The 25,490-nt window shown below is 50.0% G+C and overlaps 1 protein-coding gene across 1 annotated transcript in view; it reads left to right on the forward strand.

Annotated features, from left to right (window-relative positions):
- The window catches only part of LOC118078488 (uncharacterized), a 162,445-nt gene that overhangs the window by 34,964 nt on the left and 101,991 nt on the right, over positions 1-25,490 (forward strand). Inside the window, exon 5 of the mRNA XM_088671363.1 lies at positions 9,070-25,262. Within this exon, the coding sequence (XP_088527489.1) occupies positions 9,070-25,262 (16,193 nt within the window). The remainder of the gene's footprint in view (positions 1-9,069; positions 25,263-25,490) is intronic.

Raw genomic sequence — 25,490 nt, forward strand, 5'->3', positions numbered from 1 at the left:
AACGGTTTCTCAGCCTTCTCCAGGTACATCCACCAAGAGCGTAGAGCAGACCTCAGCTATAGAAATTTTCCCATCACCAAAAAGCAGCGGAGCCCCTACTGAGAGGATAGAGGAAACGTCAAGCTCACCTCCAGCAACTTCAGTTACCGAAATGGGAAAAAAGAGAGCTGAAACAACGGTTTCTCAGCCTTCTCCAGGTACATCCACCAATGGTGTAGAGGAGACCTCAGCTATAGAAACTTTCCCATCACCAAGAAGTAGCAGAACCCCTACTGAGAGCATAGAGGAAACGTCAAGCCCACCTCCAGGAACTTCAGTGACCGAAACGGGAAAGACGAGAGCTGAAACAACGGTTTCGCAGCCTTCTCCAGGTACATCCACCAAGAGCGTAGAGGAAACCTCTGCTATAGAAACTTCCCCATCACCAATAAGTAGCAGAACCCCTACTGATAGAACAGAGGAAACGTCAAGCCCACCTCCAGCAACTTCAATTACCGACACGGGAACGAGAGCTGAAACAACGGTTTCTCAGCCTTCTCCAGGTACATCCACCAAGAGCGTAGAGCAGACCTCAGCTATAGAAATATTCCCATCACCAAAAAGCAGCGGAGCCCCTACTGAGAGGATAGAGGAAACGTCAAGCTCACCTCCAGCAACTTCAGTTACCGAAACGGGAAAGACGAGAGCTGAAACAACGGTTTCTCAGCCTTCTCCAGGTTCATCCACCAATGGTGTAGAGGAGACCTCAGTTATAAAAACTTTCCAATCACCAAGAAGTAGCAGAACCCCTACTGATAGCACAGAGGATACGTCAAGCCCACCTCCAGCAACTTCAGTTCCTGAAAGGCAAAATTCGACAGCTGAAACAACAGTTTCTCAGGCTTCTCCAAGTACATCCCCCAAGAGCGTAGAGGAAACCTCAGCTATAGAAATTTCCCCATCACCAATAAGTAGCAAAACCCCTACTGATAGTACAGAGGAAACATCAAGCCCACCTTCAGCAACTTCATTTCCTGAAATGCAAAATACGACAGCTGAAACAACGGTTTCTCAGGCTTCTCCAAGTACATCCACCAAGAGCGTAGAGCAGACCTCAGCTGAAGAATCTGCCGCATCACCAACAAGCAGCGGAGCCCCTACGGAGAGCATAGAGGAAACGTCAAGCCCACCTCCAGCAATTTCAATTACCAAAACGGGAAAGATGACAGCTGAAACAACGTTTTCTCTGCCTTCTCCAAGTACATCCACCAAGAGCGTAGACGAGACCTCAGGTATAGAAACTTTCCCAATACCAAGAAGTAGTAGAACCCCTACTGATAGCACAGAGGAAACGTCAAGTCCACCTCCAGGAACTTCAGTTACCGAAACGGGAAAGACGAGAGCTGAGACAACGGTTTCTCAGCCTTTTCCAGGTACATCCACCAGGAGCGTAGAGCAGACCTCATCTGAAGAAACTGCCGCATCATCAACAAGCAGCGGAGCCCCTACTGAGAGCATAGAGGAAACGTCAAGCCCATCTCCAGCAACTTCAGTTACCAAAACGGGAAAGATGAGAGCTGAAACAACGGTTTCTCAGCCTTCTCCAAGTACATCCACCAAGAGCGTAGAGCAGACCTCAGCTGGAGAATCTGCCGCATCAGCAACAAGCAGCGGAGCCCCTACTGAGAGCATAGAGGAAACGTCAGGCCCACCTCCGGCAATTTCAATTACCGAAACGGGAAAGATGACAGCTGAAACAACGTTTTCTCAGCCTTCTCCAGGTACATCCACCAAGAGCGTAGAGGAGACCTCAGGTATAGAAACTTTCCCAATACCAAGAAGTAGCAGAACCCCTACTGATAGTACAGAGGAAACGTCAAGCCCACCTCCAGCAACTTCATTTCCTGAAATGCAAAATACGACAGCTGAAACAACGGTTTCTCAGGCTTCTCCAAGTACATCCACCAAGGGCGGAGAGGAGACCTCAGGTATAGAAACTTTCCCATCACAAAGAAGTAGCAAAAACCCTATTGATAGCACAGAGGAAACGTCAAGCCCACCTCCAGCAACTTCAGTTACCGAAACGGGAAAGACGAGAGCTGAAACAACGGTTTCTCCGCCTTCTCCAAGTACATACACCAGGAGCCTAGAGCAGACCTCATCTGAAGAAACTCCCACATCACCAACAAGCACCGGTGCCCCTACAGAGAGCATAGAGGAAACGTCTAGCCCACCTCCAGCAACTTCAGTTACCGAAACGGGAAGGACGAGAGCTGAAACAATGGTTTCTCAGCCATCTCCAGGTACATCCACCAAGAGCGTAGAGGAGACCTCAGCTGAAGAAACTGCCGCATCACTAAGAAGTAGCAGAACCCCTAATGATAGCACAGAGGAAACATCAAGCCCACCTCCAGGAACTTCAGTTACCGAAACGGGAAAGACGAGAGCTGAAACAACGGTTTCGCAGCCTTCTCCAGGTACATCCACCAAGAGCGTAGAGCAGACCTCAGCTGAAGAAACTGCCGCATCACTAAGAAGTAGCAGAACCCCTAATGATAGCACAGAGGAAACATCAAGCCCACCTCCAGGAACTTCAGTTACCGAAACGGGAAAGACGAGAGCTGAAACAACGGTTTCGCAGCCTTCTCCAGGTACATCCACCAAGAGCGTAGAGCAGACCTCAGCTGAAGAAACTGTCGAATCACCAACAAGCAGCGGAGCCCCTACTGAGAGCATAGAGGAAACGTCAAGCCCACCTCCAGGAACTTCAGTTACCGAAACGGGAAAGATGACAGCTGAAACAACGTTTTCTCAGCCTTCTCCAGGTACATCCACCAAGAGAGTAGAGCAGACCTCATCTGAAGAAACTGCCGCATCACCAACAAGCAGCGGATCCCCTACTGAGAGCAAAGAGGAAACGTCAAGCCCACCTCCAGTAACTTCAGTTACCGAAACGGGAAAGACGAGAGCTGAAACAACGGTTTCGCAGCCTTCTCCAGGTACATCCACCAAGAGCGCAGAGCAGACCTCATCTGAAGAAACTGCCACATCACCAACAAGCAGTGGAGCCTCTACTGAGAGCATAGAGGAAACGTCAAGCCCATCTCCAGCAACTTCAGTTACCAAAACGGGAAAGACGAGAGCTGAAACAACGGTTTCTCAGGCTTCTCCAAGTACATCCACCAAGGGCGGAGAGGAGACCTCTGGTATAGAAACTTTCCAATCACCAAGAAGTAGCAGAACCCCTACGGAGAGCATAGAGGAAACGTCAATCCCACCTCCAGCAACTTCAGTTACCGAAACGGGAAAGATGACAGCTGAAACAACGGTTTCTCAGCCTTCTCCAGGTACATCCACCAAGAGCGTAGAGCAGACCTCATCTGAAGAAACTGCCGCATCACCAACAAGCAGCAGAGCCCCTACGGAGAGCATAGAGGAAACGTCAAGCCCACCTCCAGCAATTTCAATTACCAAAACGGGAAAGACGAGAGCTGAAACAACGGTTTCGCAGGCTTCTCCAAGTACATCCACCAAGAGCGTAGAGGAGACCTCAGCTATAGAAACTTTCCAATCACCAAGAAGTAGCAGAACCCCTACTGATAGCACAGAGGAAACGTCAAGCCCACCTCCAGCAACTTCAGTTACCGAAACGGGAAAGACGATAGCTGAAACAACGGTTTCTCAGCCTTCTACAGGTACATCTACCATGAGCGTAGAGCAGACCACAGCTGAAGAAACTGACACATCACAAACAAGCAGCGGATCCCCTACGGAGAGCATAGAGGAAACGTCAAGCCCACCTCCAGCAATTTCAATTACCAAAACGGGAAAAATGACAGCTGAAACAACCGTTTCTCAGCCTTCTCCAGGTACATTTACCAAGAGCGTAGAGCAGACCTCAGCTGAAGAAACTGTCGAATCACCAACAAGCAGCGGAGGCCCTACTGAGAGCATAGAGGAAACGTCAAGCCCACCTCCAGCAACTTCAGTTACCGAAACGGGAAAGATGACAGCTGAAACAACGGTTTCTCAGCCTTCTCCAGGTACATCCACCAAGAGCGTAGAGCAGACCTCATCTGAAGAAACTGCCGCATCACCAACAAGCAGCGGAGCCCCTACGGAGAGCATAGAGGAAACGTCAAGCCCACCTCCAGCAATTTCAATTACCAAAACGGGAAAGACGAGAGCTGAAACAACGGTTTCGCAGGCTTCTCCAAGTACATCCACCAAGAGCGTAGAGGAGACCTCAGCTATAGAAACTTTCCAATCACCAAGAAGTAGCAGAACCCCTACTGATAGCACAGAGGAAACGTCAAGCCCACCTCCAGCAACTTCAGTTACCGAAACGGGAAAGACGATAGCTGAAACAACGGTTTCTCAGCCTTCTACAGGTACATCTACCATGAGCGTAGAGCAGACCACAGCTGAAGAAACTGACACATCACAAACAAGCAGCGGAGCCCCTACGGAGAGAATAGAGGAAACGTCAAGCACACCTACAGCATCTTCTGTTACCGAAATGGGAAAGACGAGAACTGAGACAACGGTTTCTCCGCCGTCTCCAAGTAGATCCACCAGGAACGTAGAGCAGACCTCAGCTGAACAAACTGATGCATTACAAACAAGCAGCGGATCCCCTACGGAGAGCATAGAGGAAACGTCAAGCCCACCTCCAGCAATTTCAATTACCAAAACGGGAAAAATGACAGCTGAAACAACGGTTTCTCAGCCTTCTCCAGGTACATTTACCAAGAGCGTAGAGCAGACCTCAGCTATAGAAATTGCCGCATCACCAACAAGCAGCGGAGCCCCTACTGAGAGCATAGAGGAAACGTCTAGCCCACCTCCAGCAACTTCAGTTACCGAAACGGGAAGGACGAGAGCTGAAACAACGGTTTCGCAGCCTTCTCCAGGTACATCCACCAAGAGCGTAGAGCAGACCTCAGCTGAAGAAACTGTCGAATCACCAACAAGCAGCAGAGCCCCTACTGAGAGCATAGAGGAAACGTCAAGCCCACCTCCGGCAACTTCAGTTACCGAAACAGGAAAGACGAGAGCTGAAACAATGTTTTCTCAGCCTTCTCCAGGTACATTCACCAAGAGCGTAGAGGAGACCTCATCTGAAGAAACTGCCGCATCACCAACAAGCAGCGGAGCCCCTACGGAGAGCATAGAGGAAACGTCAAGCCCACCTCCAGCAATTTCAATTACCAAAACGGGAAAGATGACAGCTGAAACAACGTTTTCTCAGCCTTCTCCAGGTAAATCCACCAAGAGCGTAGAGGAGACCTCAGGTATAGAAACTTTCCCAATACCAAGAAGTAGCAGAACCCCTACTGATAGTACAGAGGAAACGTCAGGCCCACCTCCAGCAACTTCATTTCCTGAAATGCAAAATACGACAGCTGAAACAACGTTTTCTCAGGCTTCTCCAAGTACATCCACCAAGGGCGGAGAGGAGGCCTCAGGTATAGAAACTTTCCCATCACCAAGAAGTAGCAAAAACCCTATTGATAGCACAGAGGAAACGTCAAGCCCACCTCCAGCAACTTCAGTTACCGAAACGGGAAAGACGAGAGCTGAAACAACGGTTTCTCCGCCTTCTCCAAGTACATACACCAGGAGCGTAGAGCAGACCTCATCTGAAGAAACTCCCACATCACCAACAAGCAGTGGAGCCCCTACAGAGAGCATAGAGGAAACGTCAAGCCCACCTCCAGCAACTTCAGTTACCGAAACAGGAAAGACGAGAGCTGAAACAACGGTTTCTCAGGCTTCTCCAAGTACATCCACCAAGAGCGTAGAGGAGACCTCAGCTATAGAAACTTTCCAATCACCAAGAAGTAGCAGAACCCCTACGGAGAGCATAGAGGAAATGTCAAGCCCACCTCCAACAATTTCAGTTACCGAAATGGGAAAGACGAGAGCTGAAACAACGGTTTCGCAGCCTTCTCCAGGTACATCCACCAAGAGCGTAGAGCAGAACTCATTTGAAGAAACTGCCGCATCACCAACAAGCAGCGGAGCCCCTACGGAGAGCATAGAGGAAACGTCAAGCCCACCTCCAGCAATTTCAATTACCAAAACGGGAAAGATGACAGCTGAAACAATGTTTTCTCAGCCTTCTCCAGGTACATTCACCAAGAGCGTAGAGGAGACCTCATCTGAAGAAACTGCCGCATCACCAACAAGCAGCGGAGCCCCTACGGAGAGCATAGAGGAAACGTCAAGCCCACCTCCAGCAATTTCAATTACCAAAACGGGAAAGATGACAGCTGAAACAACGTTTTCTCAGCCTTCTCCAGGTAAATCCACCAAGAGCGTAGAGGAGACCTCAGGTATAGAAACTTTCCCAATACCAAGAAGTAGCAGAACCCCTACTGATAGTACAGAGGAAACGTCAAGCCCACCTCCAGCAACTTCATTTCCTGAAATGCAAAATACGACAGCTGAAACAACGTTTTCTCAGGCTTCTCCAAGTACATCCACCAAGGGCGGAGAGGAGGCCTCAGGTATAGAAACTTTCCCATCACCAAGAAGTAGCAAAAACCCTATTGATAGCACAGAGGAAACGTCAAGCCCACCTCCAGCAACTTCAGTTACCGAAACGGGAAAGACGAGAGCTGAAACAACGGTTTCTCCGCCTTCTCCAAGTACATACACCAGGAGCGTAGAGCAGACCTCATCTGAAGAAACTCCCACATCACCAACAAGCAGTGGAGCCCCTACAGAGAGCATAGAGGAAACGTCAAGCCCACCTCCAGCAACTTCAGTTACCGAAACAGGAAAGACGAGAGTTGAAACAACGGTTTCTCAGCCTTCTCCAGGTACATCCACCAAGAGCGTAGAGGAGACCTCAGCTGAAGAAACTGCCGCATCACTAAGAAGTAGCAGAACCACCAATGATAGCACAGAGGAAACGTCTAGCCCACCTCCAGGAACTTCAGTTACCGAAACGGGAAAGACGAGAGCTGAAACAACGGTTTCGCAGCCTTCTCCAGGTACATCCACCAAGAGCGCAGAGCAGATCTCAGCTGAAGAAACTGCCACATTACCAACAAGCAGCGGAGGCCCTACTGAGAGCATAGAGGAAACGTCAAGCCCACCTCCAGCAACTTCAGTTACCGAAACGGGAAAGACGAGAGCTGAAACAACGGTTTCACAGCCTTCTCCAGGTACATCCACCAAGAGTGTAGAGCAGAACTCAGCTGCAGAAACTGCCACATCACCAACAAGCAGCGGAGCATCTACTGAGAGCATAGAGGAAACGTCAAGCCCACCTCCAGCAACTTCAGTTACCGAAACGGGAAAGACGAGAGCTGAAACAACGGTTTCTCAGCCTTCTCCAAGTACATCCACCAAGAGCGTAGAGCAGACCTCAGCTGGAGAATCTGCTGCATCACCAACAAGCAGCAGAGCCCCTACTGAGAGCATAGAGGAAACGTCAAGCCCACCTCCGGCAACTTCAGTTACCGAAACAGGAAAGACGAGAGCTGAAACAACGGTTTCTCAGGCTTCTCCAAGTACATCCACCAAGAGCGTAGAGGAGACCTCAGCTATAGAAACTTTCCAATCACCAAGAAGTAGCAGAACCCCTACTGATAGCACAGAGGAAACGTCAAGCCCACCTCCAGCAACTTCAGTTACCGAAACGGGAAAGACGATAGCTGAAACAACGGTTTCTCAGCCTTCTCCAGGTACATCTACCAAGAGCGTAGAGCAGACCACAGCTGAAGAAACTGACACATCACAAACAAGCAGCGGAGCCCCTACGGAGAGAATAGAGGAAACGTCAAGCACACCTACAGCATCTTCTGTTACCGAAATGGGAAAGACGAGAGCTGAAACAACGGTTTCGCAGCCTTCTCCAGGTACATCCACCAAGAGCGTAGAGCAGAACTCAGTTGAAGAAACTGCCGCATCACCAACAAGCAACAGAGCCCCTACTGAGAGCATAGAGGAAACGTCAAGCCCACCTCCAGCAACTTCAGTTACCGAAACAGGAAGGACGAGAGCTGAAACAACGGTTTCTCAGGCTTCTCCAAGTACATCCACCAAGAGCGTAGAGGAGACCTCAGCTATAGAAACTTTCCAATCACCAAGCAGTAGCAGAACCCCTACGGAGAGCATAGAGGAAATGTCAAGCCCACCTCCAACAATTTCAGTTTCCGAAACGGGAAAGACGATAGCTGAAACAACGGTTTCTCAGCCTTCTCCAGGTACATCTACCAAGAGCGTAGAGCAGACCACAGCTGAAGAAACTGACACATCACAAACAAGCAGCGGAGCCCCTACGGAGAGAATAGAGGAAACGTCAAGCACACCTACAGCATCTTCTGTTACCGAAATGGGAAAGACGAGAGCTGAAACAACGGTTTCGCAGCCTTCTCCAGGTACATCCACCAAGAGCGTAGAGCAGAACTCATTTGAAGAAACTGCCGCATCACCAACAAGCAGCGGAGCCCCTACGGAGAGCATAGAGGAAACGTCAAGCCCACCTCCAGCAATTTCAATTACCAAAACGGGAAAGATGACAGCTGAAACAATGTTTTCTCAGCCTTCTCCAGGTACATCCACCAAGAGCGTAGAGGAGACCTCATCTGAAGAAACTGCCGCATCACCAACAAGCAGCGGAGCCCCTACGGAGAGCATAGAGGAAACGTCAAGCCCACCACCAGCAATTTCAATTACCAAAACGGGAAAGATGACAGCTGAAACAACGTTTTCTCAGCCTTCTCCAGGTAAATCCACCAAGAGCGTAGAGGAGACCTCAGGTATAGAAACTTTCCCAATACCAAGAAGTAGCAGAACCCCTACTGATAGTACAGAGGAAACGTCAAGCCCACCTCCAGCAACTTCATTTCCTGAAATGCAAAATACGACAGCTGAAACAACGGTTTCTCAGGCTTCTCCAAGTACATCCACCAAGGTCGGAGAGGAGACCTCAGGTATAGAAACTTTCCCATCACCAAGAAGTAGCAAAAACCCTATTGATAGCACAGAGGAAACGTCAAGCCCACCTCCAGCAACTTCAGTTACCGAAACGGGAAAGACGAGAGCTGAAACAACGGTTTCTCCGCCTTCTCCAAGTACATACACCAGGAGCGTAGAGCAGACCTCATCTGAAGAAACTCGCACATCACCAACAAGCAGTGGAGCCCCTACAGAGAGCATAGAGGAAACGTCAAGCCCACCTCCAGCAACTTCAGTTACCGAAACAGGAAAGACGAGAGTTGAAACAACGGTTTCTCAGCCTTCTCCAGGTACATCCACCAAGAGCGTAGGGGAGACCTCAGCTATAGACACTTTCCAATCACCAAGAAGTAGCAGAACCCCTACTGATAGCACAGAGGAAACGTCAAGCCCACCTCCAGCAACTTCAGTTACCGAAACGGGAAAGACGAGAGCTGAAACAACAGTTTCTCAGCCTTCTCCAAGTATATCCACCAAGAGCGTAGAGCAGACCTCAGCTATAGAAACTGCCGCATCACCAACAAGCAGCGGTGCCCCTACAGAGAGCATAGAGGAAACGTCTAGCCCACCTCCAGCAACTTCAGTTACCGAAACGGGAAGGACGAGAGCTGAAACAACGGTTTCTCAGCCATCTCCAGGTACATCCACCAAGAGCGTAGAGGAGACCTCAGCTGAAGAAACTGCCGCATCACTAAGAAGTAGCAGAACCGCCAATGATAGCACAGAGGAAACGTCTAGCCCACCTCCAGCAACTTCAGTTACCGAAACGGGAAAGACGATAGCTGAAACAACGGTTTCGCAGCCTTCTCCAGGTACATCCACCAAGAGCGCAGAGCAGATCTCAGCTGAAGAAACTGCCACATTACCAACAAGCAGCGGAGGCCCTACTGAGAGCATAGAGGAAACGTCAAGCCCACCTCCAGCAACTTCAGTTACCGAAACGGGAAAGACGAGAGCTGAAACAACAGTTTCTCAGCCTTCTCCAAGTACATCCACCAAGAGCGTAGAGCAGACCTCAGCTATAGAAACTGCCGCATCACCAACAAGCAGCGGTGCCCCTACAGAGAGCATAGAGGAAACGTCTAGCCCACCTCCAGCAACTTCAGTTACCGAAACGGGAAGGACGAGAGCTGAAACAACGGTTTCTCAGCCATCTCCAGGTACATCCACCAAGAGCGTAGAGGAGACCTCAGCTGAAGAAACTGCCGCATCACTAAGAAGTAGCAGAACCGCCAATGATAGCACAGAGGAAACGTCTAGCCCACCTCCAGCAACTTCAGTTACCGAAACGGGAAAGACGATAGCTGAAACAACGGTTTCGCAGCCTTCTCCAGGTACATCCACCAAGAGCGCAGAGCAGATCTCAGCTGAAGAAACTGCCACATTACCAACAAGCAGCGGAGGCCCTACTGAGAGCATAGAGGAAACGTCAAGCCCACCTCCAGCAACTTCAGTTACCGAAACGGGAAAGACGAGAGCTGAAACAACGGTTTCACAGCCTTCTCCAGGTACATCCACCAAGAGCGCAGAGCAGAACTCAGCTGCAGAAACTGCCACATCACCAACAAGCAGCGGAGCATCTACAGAGAGCATAGAGGAAACGTCAAGCCCACCTCCAGCAACTTCAGTGACCGAAACGGGAAAGACGAGAGCTGAAACAACGGTTTCGCAGCCTTCTCCAGGTACATCCACCAAGAGCGTAGAGCAGACCTCAGCTGAAGAAGCTGTCGAATCACCAACAAGCAGCGGAGGCCCTACTGAGAGCATAGAGGAAACGTCAAGCCCACCTCGAGCAACTTCAGTTACCGAAACGGGAAAGACGAGAGCTGAAACAACGGTTTCTCAGCCTTCTCCAAGTACATCCACCAAGAGCGTAGAGCAGACCTCAGCTGGAGAATCTGCTGCATCACCAACAAGCAGAAGAGCCCCTACTGAGAGCATAGAGGAAACGTCAAGCCCACCTCCGGCAACTTCAGTTACCGAAACAGGAAAGACGAGAGCTGAAACAACGGTTTCTCAGGCTTCTCCAAGTACATCCACCAAGAGCGTAGAGGAGACCTCAGCTATAGAAACTTTCCAATCACCAAGAAGTAGCAGAACCCCTACTGATAGCACAGAGGAAACGTCAAGCCCACCTCCAGCAACTTCAGTTACCGAAACGGGAAAGACGATAGCTGAAACAACGGTTTCTCAGCCTTCTCCAGGTACATCTACCAAGAGCGTAGAGCAGACCACAGCTGAAGAAACTGACACATCACAAACAAGCAGCGGAGCCCCTACGGAGAGAATAGAGGAAACGTCAAGCACACCTACAGCATCTTCTGTTACCGAAATGGGAAAGACGAGAGCTGAAACAACGGTTTCGCAGCCTTCTCCAGGTACATCCACCAAGAGCGTAGAGCAGAACTCAGTTGAAGAAACTGCCGCATCACCAACAAGCAACGGAGCCCCTACTGAGAGCATAGAGGAAACGTCAAGCCCACCTCCAGCAACTTCAGTTACCGAAACAGGAAGGACGAGAGCTGAAACAACGGTTTCTCAGGCTTCTCCAAGTACATCCACCAAGAGCGTAGAGGAGACCTCAGCTATAGAAACTTTCCAATCACCAAGAAGTAGCAGAACCCCTACGGAGAGCATAGAGGAAATGTCAAGCCCACCTCCAACAATTTCAGTTACCGAAACGGGAAAGACGATAGCTGAAACAACGGTTTCTCAGCCTTCTCCAGGTACATCTACCAAGAGCATAGAGCAGACCACAGCTGAAGAAACTGACACATCACAAACAAGCAGCGGAGCCCCTACGGAGAGAATAGAGGAAACGTCAAGCACACCTACAGCATCTTCTGTTACCGAAATGGGAAAGACGAGAGCTGAAACAACGGTTTCGCAGCCTTCTCCAGGTACATCCACCAAGAGCGTAGAGCAGAACTCATTTGAAGAAACTGCCGCATCACCAACAAGCAGCGGAGCCCCTACGGAGAGCATAGAGGAAACGTCAAGACCACCTCCAGCAATTTCAATTACCAAAACGGGAAAGATGACAGCTGAAACAATGTTTTCTCAGCCTTCTCCAGGTACATCCACCAAGAGCGTAGAGGATACCTCATCTGAAGAAACTGCCGCATCACCAACACGCAGCGGAGCCCCTACGGAGGGCATAGAGGAAACGTCAAGCCCACCTCCAGCAATTTCAATTACCAAAACGGGAAAGATGACAGCTGAAACAACGTTTTCTCAGCCTTCTTCAGGTAAATCCACCAAGAGCGTAGAGGAGACCTCAGGTATAGAAACTTTCCCAATACCAAGAAGTAGCAGAACCCCTACTGATAGTACAGAGGAAACGTCAAGCCCACCTCCAGCAACTTCATTTCCTGAAATGCAAAATACGACAGCTGAAACAACGGTTTCTCAGGCTTCTCCAAGTACATCCACCAAGGGCGGAGAGGAGACCTCAGGTATAGAAACTTTCCCATCACCAAGAAGTAGCAAAAACCCTATTGATAGCACAGAGGAAACGTCAAGCCCACCTCCAGCAACTTCAGTTACCGAAACGGGAAAGACGAGAGCTGAAACAACGGTTTCTCCGCCTTCTCCAAGTACATACACCAGGAGCGTAGAGCAGACCTCATCTGAAGAAACTCCCACATCACCAACAAGCAGTGGAGCCCCTACAGAGAGCATAGAGGAAACGTCAAGCCCACCTCCAGCAACTTCAGTTACCGAAACAGGAAAGACGAGAGTTGAAACAACGGTTTCTCAGCCTTCTCCAGGTACATCCACCAAGAGCGTAGGGGAGACCTCAGCTATAGACACTTTCCAATCACCAAGAAGTAGCAGAACCCCTACTGATAGCACAGACGAAACGTCAAGCCCACCTCCAGCAACTTCAGTTAACGAAACGGGAAAGACGAGAGCTGAAACAACAGTTTCTCAGCCTTCTCCAAGTACATCCACCAAGAGCGTAGAGCAGACCTCAGCTATAGAAACTGCCGCATCACCAACAAGCAGCGGTGCCCCTACAGAGAGCATAGAGGAAACGTCTAGCCCACCTCCAGCAACTTCAGTTACCGAAACGGGAAGGACGAGAGCTGAAACAACGGTTTCTCAGCCATCTCCAGGTACATCCACCAAGAGCGTAGAGGAGACCTCAGCTGAAGAAACTGCCGCATCACTAAGAAGTAGCATAACCGCCAATGATAGCACAGAGGAAACGTCTAGCCCACCTCCAGGAACTTCAGTTACCGAAACGGGAAAGACGAGAGCTGAAACAACGGTTTCTCAGCCATCTCCAGGTACGTCCACCAAGAGTGTAGAGCAGAACTCAGCTGCAGAAACTGCCACATCACCAACAAGCAGCGGAGCATCTACAGAGAGCATAGAGGAAACGTCAAGCCCACCTCCAGCAACTTCAGTGACCGAAACGGGAAAGACGAGAGCTGAAACAACGGTTTCGCAGCCTTCTCCAGGTACATCCACCAAGAGCGTAGAGCAGACCTCAGCTGAAGAAACTGTCGAATCACCAACAAGCAGCGGAGGCCCTACTGAGAGCATAGAGGAAACGTCAAGCCCACCTCCAGCAACTTCAGTTACCGAAACGGGAAAGACGAGAGCTGAAACAACGGTTTCTCAGCCTTCTCCAAGTACATCCACCAAGAGCGTAGAGCAGAACTCAGCTGGAGAATCTGCTGCATCACCAACAAGCAGCAGAGCCCCTACTGAGAGCATAGAGGAAACGTCAAGCCCACCTCCAGCAACTTCAGTTACCGAAACAGGAAAGACGAGAGCTGAAACAACGGTTTCTCAGGCTTCTCCAAGTACATCCACCAAGAGCGTAGAGGAGACCTCAGCTATAGAAACTTTCCAATCACCAAGAAGTAGCAGAACCCCTACTGATAGCACAGAGGAAACGTCAAGCCCACCTCCAGCAACTTCAGTTACCGAAACGGGAAAGACGATAGCTGAAACAACGGTTTCTCAGCCTTCTCCAGGTACATCTACCAAGAGCGTAGAGCAGACCACAGCTGAAGAAACTGACACATCACAAACAAGCAGCGGAGCCCCTACGGAGAGAATAGAGGAAACGTCAAGCACACCTACAGCATCTTCTGTTACCGAAATGGGAAAGACGAGAGCTGAAACAACGGTTTCGCAGCCTTCTCCAGGTACATCCACCAAGAGCGTAGAGCAGAACTCAGTTGAAGAAACTGCCGCATCACCAACAAGCAACGGAGCCCCTACTGAGAGCATAGAGGAAACGTCAAGCCCACCTCCAGCAACTTCAGTTACCGAAACAGGAAGGACGAGAGCTGAAACAACGGTTTCTCAGGCTTCTCCAAGTACATCCACCAAGGGCATAGAGGAGACCTCAGGTATAGAAACTTTCCCATCACCAAGAAGTAGCGGAGCCCCTACGGAGAGCATAGAGGAAAAGTCAAGCCCACCTCCAGCAACTTCAGTTACCGAAACGGGAAAGACGACAGCTGAAACAACGGTTTCTCAGCCTTCTCCAAGTACATCCACCAAGAGCGTAGAGCAGACCTCTGCTATACAAACTGCCGCATCACCAACAAGCAGCGGAGTCCCTACGGAGAGCATAGAGGAAATGTCAAGCCCACCTCCAGCAACTTCAGTTACCGAAACGGGAAAGACGATAGCTGAAACAATGGTTTCTCCGCCTTCTCCAAGTACATCCACCAGGAGCGTAGAGCAGACCTCAGCTGAAGAAACTGACACATCACAAACAAGCAGCGGTGCCCCTACAGAGAGCATAGAGGAAACGTCTAGCCCACCTCCAGCAACTTCAGTTTCTGAAACGGGAAGGACGAGAGCTGAAACAACGGTTTCTCAGCCATCTCCAGGTACATCCACCAAGAGCGTAGAGGAGACCTCATCTGAAGAAACTGCCGCATCACCAACAAGCAGCGGAGCCCCTACGGAGAGCATAGAGGAAACGTCAAGCCCACCTCCAGCAATTTCAATTACCAAAACGGGAAAAATGACAGCTGAAACAACGGTTTCTCAGCCTTCTCCAGGTACATTTACCAAGAGTGTAGAGCAGACCTCAGCTATAGAAATTGCCGCATCACCAACAAGCAATGGAGCCCCTACTGAGAGCATAGAGGAAACGTCAAGCCCACCTGCAGCAACTTCAGTTACCGAAACAGGAAGGACGAGAGCTGAAACAACGGTTTCTCAGGCTTCTCCAAGTACATCCACCAAGGGCATAGAGGAGACCTCAGGTATAGAAACTTTCCCATCACCAAGAAGTAGCGGAGCCCCTACTGAGAGCATAGAGGAAAAGTCAAGCCCACCTCCAGCAACTTCATTTACCGAAACGGGAAAGACGAGAGCTGAGACAACGGTTTCTCAGCCTTTTCCAGGTACATCCACCAGGAGCGTAGAGCAGACCTCATCTGAAGAAACTGCCGCATCACCAACAAGCAGCGGAGCCCCTACTGAGAGCATAGAGGAAACGTCAAGCCCATCTCCAGCAACTTCAGTTACCAAAACGGGAAAGATGAGAGCTGAAACAACGGTTTCTCAGCCTTCTCCAAGTACATCCACCAAGAGCGTAGAGCAGACCTCAGCTGGAGAATCTGCCGCATCACCAACAAGCAGCGGAGCCCCTACTGAGAGCATAGAGGAAACGTCAAGCCCACCTCCGGCAATTTCAATTACCGAAACGGGAAAGATGACAGCTGAAACAACGTTTTCTCAGCCTTCTCCAGGTACATCCACCAGGAGCGTAGAGCAGACCTCATCTGAAGAAACTGCCGCGTCACCAACAAGCAGCGGACCCCCTACTGAGAGCATAGAGGAAACGTCAAGCCCACCTCCAGCAACTTCAGTTACCGAAACAAGAAAGACGAGAGCTGAAACAACGGTTTCTCAGGCTTCTCCAAGTACATCCACCAAGAGCGTAGAGGATACCTCAGGTATAGTAACTTTCCCTACACCAAGAAGTAGCAGAACCCCTACGGAGAGCATAGAGGAAATGTCAAGCCCACCTCCAACAATTTCAATTACCAAAACGGGAAAGATGACAGCTGAAACAACGTTTTCTCAGCCTTCTCCAGGTACATCCACCAAGAGCGTAGAGGAGACCTCAGGTGTAGAAACTTTCCCAATACCAAGAAGTAGCAGAACCCCTACTGATAGCACAGAGGAAACCTCAAGTCCACCTCCAGGAACTTCAGTTACCGAAACGGGAAAGACAAGAGCTGAAACAACGGTTTCTCAGCCTTCTCCAAGTACATCCACCAAGAGCATAGAGCAGACCTCAGCTGAAGAAACTGCCGCATCACCAACAAGCAGCGGAGCCCCTACTGAGAGCATAGAGGAAACGTCAAGCCCACCTCCAGCATCTTCAGTTACCAAAACGGGAAAGACGAGAGCTGAAACAACGGTTTCGCAGCCTTCTCCAGGTACATCCACCAAGAGCGTAGAGCAGACCTCAGCTGAAGAAACTGACGCGTCACAAACAAGCAGCGGAGCCCCTACTGAGAGCATAGAGGAAACGTCAAGCCCACCTCCAGCATCTTCAGTTACCAAAACGGGAAAGACGAGAGCTGAAACAACGGTTTCGCAGCCTTCTCCAGGTACATCCACCAAGAGCGTAGAGCAGACCTCATCTGAAGAAACTGCCGCATCACCAACAAGCAGCGGAGCCCCTACTGAGAGCATAGAGGAAACGTCAAGCCCACCTCCAGCATCTTCAGTTACCGAAACGGGAAAGACAAGAGCTGAAACAACGGTTTCTCAGCCTTCTCCAAGTACATCCACCAAGAGCATAGAGCAGACCTCAGCTGAAGAAACTGCCGCATCACCAACAAGCAGCGGAGCCCCTACTGAGAGCATAGAGGAAACGTCAAGCCCAACTCCAGCATCTTCAGTTACCAAAACGGGAAAGACGAGAGCTGAAACAACGGTTTCGCAGCCTTCTCCAGGTACATCCACCAAGAGCGTAGAGCAGACCTCAGCTGAAGAAACTGACGCGTCACAAACAAGCAGCGGAGCCCCTACAGAAAGCATAGAGGAAACGTCAAGCCCACCTGCAGCAACTTCAGTTACCGAAACGGGAAAGACGAGAGCTGAAACCACGGTTACTCAGCCTTCTCCAAGTACACCCACCAAGGGCATAGAGGAGACCTCAGCTATAGAAACTTCCCAATCACCAACAAGCAGCGGAGCCCCTACTGATAGTACAGAGGAAACGTCAAGCCCACCTCCAGCAACTTCATTTCCAGAAATGCAAAATACGACAGCTGAAACATCGGTTTCTCAGGCTTCTCCAAGTACATCCACCAAGGGCGGTGAGGAGACCTCAGGTATAGAAACTTTCCCATCACCAAGAAGTAGCAAAACCCCTATTGATAGCACAGAGGAAACGTCAAGCCCACCTCCAGCAACTTCAGTTACCGAAACGGGAAAGACGAGAGCTGAAACAACGGTTTCTCCGCCTTCTCCAAGTACATACACCAGGAGCGTAGAGCAGACCTCATCTGAAGAAACTCCCACATCACCAACAAGCAGCGGAGCCCCTACAGAGAGCATAGAGGAAACGTCAAGCCCACCTCCAGCAACCTCAGTTACCGAAACAGGAAAGACGAGAGTTGAAACAACGGTTTCTCAGCCTGCTCCAGGTACATCCACCAAGAGCGTAGGGGAGACATCAGCTAAAGACACTTTCCAATCACCAAGAAGTAGCAGAACCCCTACTGATAGCACAGAGGAAACGTCAAGCCCACCTCCAGCAACTTCAGTTACCGAAACGGGAAACACGAGAGCTGAAACAACCGTTTCTCAGCCTTCTCCAAGTACATCCACCAAGAGCGTAGAGCAGACCTCAGCTATAGAAACTCCCGCATCACCAACAAGCAGCGGTGCCCCTACAGAGAGCATAGAGGAAACGTCTAGCCCACCTCCAGCAACTTCAGTTACCGAAACGGGAAGGACGAGAGCTGAAACAACGGTTTCTCAGCCATCTCCAGGTACATCCACCAAGAGCGTAGAGGAGACCTCAGCTGAAGAAACTGCCGCATCACTAAGAAGTAGCAGAACCCCTAATGATAGCACAGAGGAAACATCAAGCCCACCTCCAGGAACTTCAGTTACCGAAACGGGAAAGACGAGAGCTGAAACAACGGTTTCGCAGCCTTCTCCAGGTACATCCACCAAGAGCGTAGAGGAGACCTCAGCTGAAGAAACTGACACATCACAAACAAGCAGCGGAGCCCCTACGGAGAGCATAGAGGAAACGTCAAGCCCACCTCCAGCAATTTCAATTACCAAAACGGGAAAGATGACAGCTGAAACAACGTTTTCTCAGCCTTCTCCAGGTACATCCACCAAGAGCGTAGAGGAGACCTCATCTGAAGAAACTGCCGCATCACCAACAAGCAGCGGTGCCCCTACAGAGAGCATAGAGGAAACGTCTAGCCCACCTCCAGCAACTTCAGTTACCGAAACGGGAAGGACGAGAGCTGAAACAACGGTTTCTCAGCCATCTCCAGGTACATCCACCAAGAGCGTAGAGGAGACCTCAGCTGAAGAAACTGCCGCATCACTAAGAAGTAGCAGAACCCCTAATGATAGCACAGAGGAAACATCAAGCCCACCTCCAGGAACTTCAGTTACCGAAACGGGAAAGACGAGAGCTGAAACAACGGTTTCGCAGCCTTCTCCAGGTACATCCACCAAGAGCGTAGAGGAGACCTCAGCTGAAGAAACTGACACATCACAAACAAGCAGCGGAGCCCCTACGGAGAGCATAGAGGAAACGTCAAGCCCACCTCCAGCAATTTCAATTACCAAAACGGGAAAGATGACAGCTGAAACAACGTTTTCTCAGCCTTCTCCAGGTACATCCACCAAGAGCGTAGAGGAGACCTCATCTGAAGAAACTGCCGCATCACCAACAAGCAGCGGAGCCCCTACGGAGAGCATAGAGGAAACGTCAAGCCCACCTCCAGCAATTTCAATTACCAAAACGGGAAAAATGACAGCTGAAACATCGGTTTCTCAGCCTTCTCCAGGTACATTTACCAAGAGCGTAGAGCAGACCTCAGCTATAGAAATTGCCGCATCACCAACAAGCAGCGGAGCCCCTACTGAGAGCATAGAGGAAACGTCAAGCCCACCTCCAGCAACTTCAGTTACCGAAACAGGAAGGACGAGAGCTGAAACAACGGTTTCTCAGGCTTCTCCAAGTACATCCACCAAGGGCATAGAGGAGACCTCAGGTATAGAAACTTTCCCATCACCAAGAAGTAGCGGAGCCCCTACGGAGAGCATAGAGGAAAAGTCAAGCCCACCTCCAGCAACTTCAGTTACCGAAACGGGAAAGACGACAGCTGAAACAACGGTTTCTCAGCCTTCTCCAAGTACATCCACCAAGAGCGTAGAGCAGACCTCTGCTATACAAACTGCCGCATCACCAACAAGCAGCGGAGTCCCTACCGAGAGCATAGAGGAAATGTCAAGCCCACCTCCAGCAACTTCAGTTACCGAAACGGGAAAGACGATAGCTGAAACAACGGTTTCTCCGCCTTCTCCAAGTACATCCACCAGGAGCGTAGAGCCGACCTCAGCTGAAGAAACTGACACATCACAAACAAGCAGCGGTGCCCCTACAGAGAGCATAGAGGAAACGTCAAGCCCACCTCCAGCAACTTCAGTTACTGAAACGGGAAGGACGAGAGCTGAAACAACGTTTTCTCAGCCTTCTCCAGGTACATCCACCAAGAGCGTAGAGGAGACCTCATCTGAAGAAACTGCCGCATCACCAACAAGCAGCGGAGCCCCTACGGAGAGCATAGAGGAAACGTCAAGCCCACCTCCAGCAATTTCAATTACCAAAATGGGAAAAATGACAGCTGAAACATCGGTTTCTCAGCCTTCTCCAGGTACATTTACCAAGAGCGTAGAGCAGACCTCAGCTATAGAAATTGCCGCATCACCAACAAGCAGCGGAGCCCCTACTGAGAGCATAGAGGAAACGTCAAGCCCACTTCCAGCAACTTCAGTTACCGAAACAGGAAGGACGAGAGCTGAAACAACGGTTTCTCAGGCTTCTCCAAGTACATCCACCAAGGGCATAGAGGAGACCTCAGGTATAGAAACTTTCCCATCACCAAGAAGTAGCGGAGCCCCTACGGAGAGCATAGAGGAAAAGTCAAGCCCACCTCCAGCAACTTCAGTTACCGAAACGGGAAAGACGACAGCTGAAACAACGGTTTCTCAGCCTTCTCCAAGTACATCCACCAAGAGCGTAGAGCAGACCTCTGCTATACAAACTGCCGCATCACCAACAAGCAGCGGAGTCCCTACCGAGAGCATAGAGGAAACGTCAAGCCCACCTCCAGCAACTTCAGTTACCGAAACTGGAAAGACGATAGCTGAAACAACGGTTTCTTCGCCTTCTCCAAGTACATCCACCAGGAGCGTAGAGCAGACCTCAGCTGAAGAAACTGACACATCACAAACAAGCAGCGGTGCCCCTACAGAGAGCATAGAGGAAACGTCAAGCCCACCTCCGGCAACTTCAGTTACCGAAACAGGAAAGACGAGAGCTGAAACAACGGTTTCTCAGGCTTCTCCAAGTACATCCACCAAGAGCGTAGAGGAGACCTCAGCTATAGAAACTTTCCAATCACCAAGAAGTAGCAGAACCCCTACTGATAGCACAGAGGAAACGTCAAGCCCACCTCCAGCAACTTCAGTTACCGAAACGGGAAAGACGATAGCTGAAACAACGGTTTCTCAGCCTTCTCCAGGTACATCTACCAAGAGCGTAGAGCAGACCACAGCTGAAGAAACTGACACATCACAAACAAGCAGTGGAGCCCCTACGGAGAGAATAGAGGAAACGTCAAGCACACCTACAGCATCTTCTGTTACTGAAATGGGAAAGACGAGAGCTGAAACAACGGTTTCGCAGCCTTCTCCAGGTACATCCACCAAGAGCGTAGAGCAGAACTCAGTTGAAGAAACTGCCGCATCACCAACAAGCAGCGGAGCCCCTACGGAGAGCATAGAGGAAACGTCAAGCCCACCTCCAGCAATTTCAATTACCAAAACGGGAAAAATGACAGCTGAAACAACGGTTTCTCAGCCTTCTCCAGGTACATTTACCAAGAGCGTAGAGCAGACCTCAGGTATAGAAATTGCCGCATCACCAACAAGCAGCGGAGCCCCTACTGAGAGCATAGAGGAAACGTCAAGCCCACCTCCAGCAACTTCAGTTACCGAAACAGGAAGGACGAGAGCTGAAACAACGGTTTCTCAGGCTTCTCCAAGTACATCCACCATGGGCATAGAGGAGACCTCAGGTATAGAAACTTTCCCATCACCAAGAAGTAGCGGAGCCCCTACGGAGAACATAGAGGAAAAGTCAAGCCCACCTTCAGCAACTTCAGTTACCGAAACGGGAAAGACGACAGCTGAAACAACGGTTTCTCAGCCTTTTCCAAGTACATCCACCAAGAGCGTAGAGCAGACCTCAGCTGAAGAAACTGACACATCACTCACAAGCAGCGGAGCCCCTACGGAGAGCATAGAGGAAATGTCAAGCCCACCTCCAGCAACTTCAGTTACCGAAACGGGAAAGACGATAGCTGAAACAACGGTTTCTCCGCCTTCTCCAAGTACATCCACCAGGAGCGTAGAGCAGACCTCAGCTGAAGAAACTGACACATCACAAAGAAGCAGCGGTGCCCCTACAGAGAGCATAGAGGAAACGTCTAGCCCACCTCCAGCAACTTCAGTTACTGAAACGGGAAGGACGAGAGCTGAAACAACGGTTTCTCAGCCATCTCCAGGTACATCCACCAAGAGCGTAGAGGAGACCTCAGCTGAAGAAACTGCCGCATCACTAAGAAGTAGCAGAACCCCTAATGATAGCACAGAGGAAACATCAAGCCCACCTCCAGGAACTTCAGTTACCGAAACGGGAAAGACGAGAGCTGAAACAACGGTTTCTCAGCCTTCTCCAGGTACATCCACCAAGAGCGCAGAGCAGATCTCAGCTGAAGAAACTGCCACATCACCAACAAGCAGCGGAGGCCCTACTGAGAGCATAGAGGAAACGTCAAGCCCACCTCCAGCAACTTCAGTTACCGAAACGGGAAAGACGAGAGCTGAAACAACGGTTTCTCAGCCTTCTCCAAGTACATCCACCAAGAGCGTAGAGCAGACCTCAGCTGGAGAATCTGCTGCATCACCAACAAGCAGCGGAGCCCCTACTGAGAGCATAGAGGAAACGTCAAGCCCACCTCCGGCAACTTCAGTTACCGAAACAGGAAAGACGAGAGCTGAAACAACGGTTTCTCAGGCTTCTCCAAGTACATCCACCAAGAGCGTAGAGGAGACCTCAGCTATAGAAACTTTCCAATCACCAAGAAGTAGCAGAACCCCTACTGATAGCACAGAGGAAACGCCAAGCCCACCTCCAGCAACTTCAGTTACCGAAACGGGAAAGACGAGAGCTGAAACAACGGTTTCGCAGCCTTCTCCAGGTACATCCACCAAGAGCGTAGAGCAGACCTCAGCTGAAGAAACTGCCGCATCACCAACAAGCAGCGGAGCCCCTACGGAGAGCATAGAGGAAACGTCAAGCCCACCTCCAGCAATTTCAATTACCAAAACGGGAAAGATGACAGCTGAAACAACGGTTTCTCAGCCTTCTCCAAGTACATCCACCAAGAGCGTAGAGCAGACCTCAGCTTTAGAAATTGCCGCATCACCAACAAGCAGCGGAGCCCCTACTGAGAGCATAGAGGAAACGTCAAGCCCATCTCCAGCTACTTCAGTTACCGAAACAGGAAAGACGAGAGCTGAAACAACGGTTTCTCAGGCTTCTCCAAGTACATCCACCAAGAGCGTAGAGGAGACCTCAGCTATAGAAACTTTCCAATCACCAAGAAGTAGCAGAACCCCTACTGATAGCACAGAGGAAACGTCAAGCCCACCTCCATCAACTTCAGTTACCGAAAGGGGAAAGACAACAGCTGAAACAACGGTTTTTCAGCCTTCTCCAAGTACATCCACCAAGAGCGCAGAGCAGATCTCAGCTGAAGAAACTGCCACATCACCAACAAGCAGCGGAGGCCCTACTGAGAGCATAGAGGAAACGTCAAGCTCACCTCCAGCAACTTCAGTTACCGAAACGGGAAAAACGAGAGCTGAAACAACGGTTTCTCAGCCTTTTCCAGGTACATCCACCAAGAGCGTACAGGACACCTCAGCTGAAGAGACCGTCCCATCACCAAGAAGTAGCACAACCCCTACTGATAGGTTAGAAGAGACATCAAGCCCACCTCCATTAACTTCATTTATCCAAACGGGAAGGGTGCCACAGACGGCTGCCATGTCTCCAAAACCTAAAATTACCACCATAGACAACAATGAGTTTACATTAACTGTTGACTCCTCCACATCTCCCATGTTTACAGTTTCCCTCGCGTTGACATCGCCTGAAGCTTACCCTTCTTCTTCACCTTCATTCATCCCCGCAGAACGCACGCCGTTAACACTGGCTGACAAGATACCGGTAGCTGTCTCTTTCCTGTCTACACCTCCAGCAGAAAGGAGAGTGTCACCACCACCTGATGACATAACAGCTTCCCTCATGCCCAAGACATCTCCCAGTGAGACAACACAGATAACACGAGCCAAGGACACAACCATTTCTTGGCTGACTACAACACATCCAACTATGATGAGAAAGGTTACTACAGGTGGAGTGACAGTCAGTTCCCTCCTGGGTACAGTCTCTTTCCATAGGAGCACAGATTTAAAATTAGCTGAAGACCCAACTTCTTTTCCCATGACCACAACATCTCCGACTGCCAGGGCAAAACCAACCACATTTGATGAGACCACCACTTATTTCATGACCACAACGTCTCCCACTGAAAAGACATGGTTAACCACAGCAGCAGAGTCAAGTCCTTCTTCATTGACTACAATCTATCCCACTGAGAGTACAAAGTTCACAACAGCTGAGGAGGCTACATCCTCCATCCTGCCTCCAACAATGGTTTCAGAGGTCATGCCAGCTGATAAGACACCGAAAGTGGGAAAGTTATCCACTTCCCGTCCTTCTTCCGGGGGTCCTGCAGAGACCACGGCAGTACCATCACATGAGAAGACATCGTCTTTTCAAATGTATCCCACTGAGATTACTGAGGTAAAATCTTCTCAAGGGACAGCCACCTCTTTCTCTAAAATGTTTTCTGTTGAGAGTGAAATGTTTACTTCAGCCATAGAAGAGAGGTCCTCTTTCCTCTCATCTCCTTCTGATAGGACAGTGTCCACCTCAGCTGGAGAGCCAAGCTCTTCTGCCCTGAGTGTTATCTCTCGACACGAGGGGGCAGAGTTAACATCAGCTGGGATGGGAACCACTCACCCTCTGTTTGTAACATCTCCCCCACCAGTGACCATGTTAACATCAGCTGAAGGCCCAACTGCCTCTCGAATGACTGACGTGACACCATCTGAGGGGAAGCAGCTAACCTCAGAGACAGCCTCAACCATATCTCCCATGACTTCAGCGTTTCCCCCTGACACACCAACAGAAGTGGAGACATCGATTCCTCGGCATTCCACTGGGCCTTCAGCAGACACTGACAAAGCACAGTCGCAGGAAGAGGCGTCTTCTAACCCTTCCTCTGATAGTACAGAGGTGCCAACTTCTCTCCTTTCTAAAAGGTCCACCGTTGAGAGTACAGCGCTCACCTCAACCCTAGCCAGTACATCCTCTTCCCTCTTCGCTGCATTATCTCCCACAGAGAGTTCTGAGTTAGCGCCAGCTGAAATGAAGCCCACTTCCTTCTTCAGTACTGTGTCCAGATCAGCTGAAGGGACCACCACTGCCCACCAGACTCCATTTCCCACGGAGAAGACAGTGGCAACGTCAAGCGGAGCTGAGACATCTTCTTCTGTCTTCACTCCCTCTCAGCGTATGGAGGAAATACCCACCGAAGAGACATCTTCTCACCCAGCATCAACAGCCGAGAGTACAAGGTCTGCTACATCAACTGGCCTGGAGGCGTCTCCAATTATCCAGACTGTGAGGACTACCACCAAGACACCCGCTTCTCCCACAACTACAGCAATGTCCTCTGCAAAGATGGCCCCTTTGCTGTCTACTACATCATTAGCCACAGAGGTCACCTCAGCCAAAAAGGTCCCAAGTCCTGTCCCAGAGAGAACGAAGGGGATCTCATTTGAAGGGACAACCATCTCCCTCCGGACTGTGACGTCTCCCTCTGCGAGGACAACCGTTTCATCAGCTACAGTAGAGATTCTGGGTAGGTTTGGATTATATCTATCTATCATCTATCCATCATCTATCTATCTATCTATCTATCTATCTATCTATCTATCTATCTATCTATCTATCTATCTATCATCTATCTATCTATCTATCTATCATCTATCTATCATCTATCTATCTATCTATCATCTATCTATCATCTATCTATCTATCTATCTATCTATCTATCTATCTATCTATCTATCTATCTATCTATCTATCT

Source organism: Zootoca vivipara, chromosome 6 (genome assembly GCF_965207765.1).
Source record: "Zootoca vivipara chromosome 6, rZooViv2.hap1.1, whole genome shotgun sequence".
In the NCBI taxonomy this organism is placed as follows: domain Eukaryota; kingdom Metazoa; phylum Chordata; class Lepidosauria; order Squamata; family Lacertidae; genus Zootoca; species Zootoca vivipara.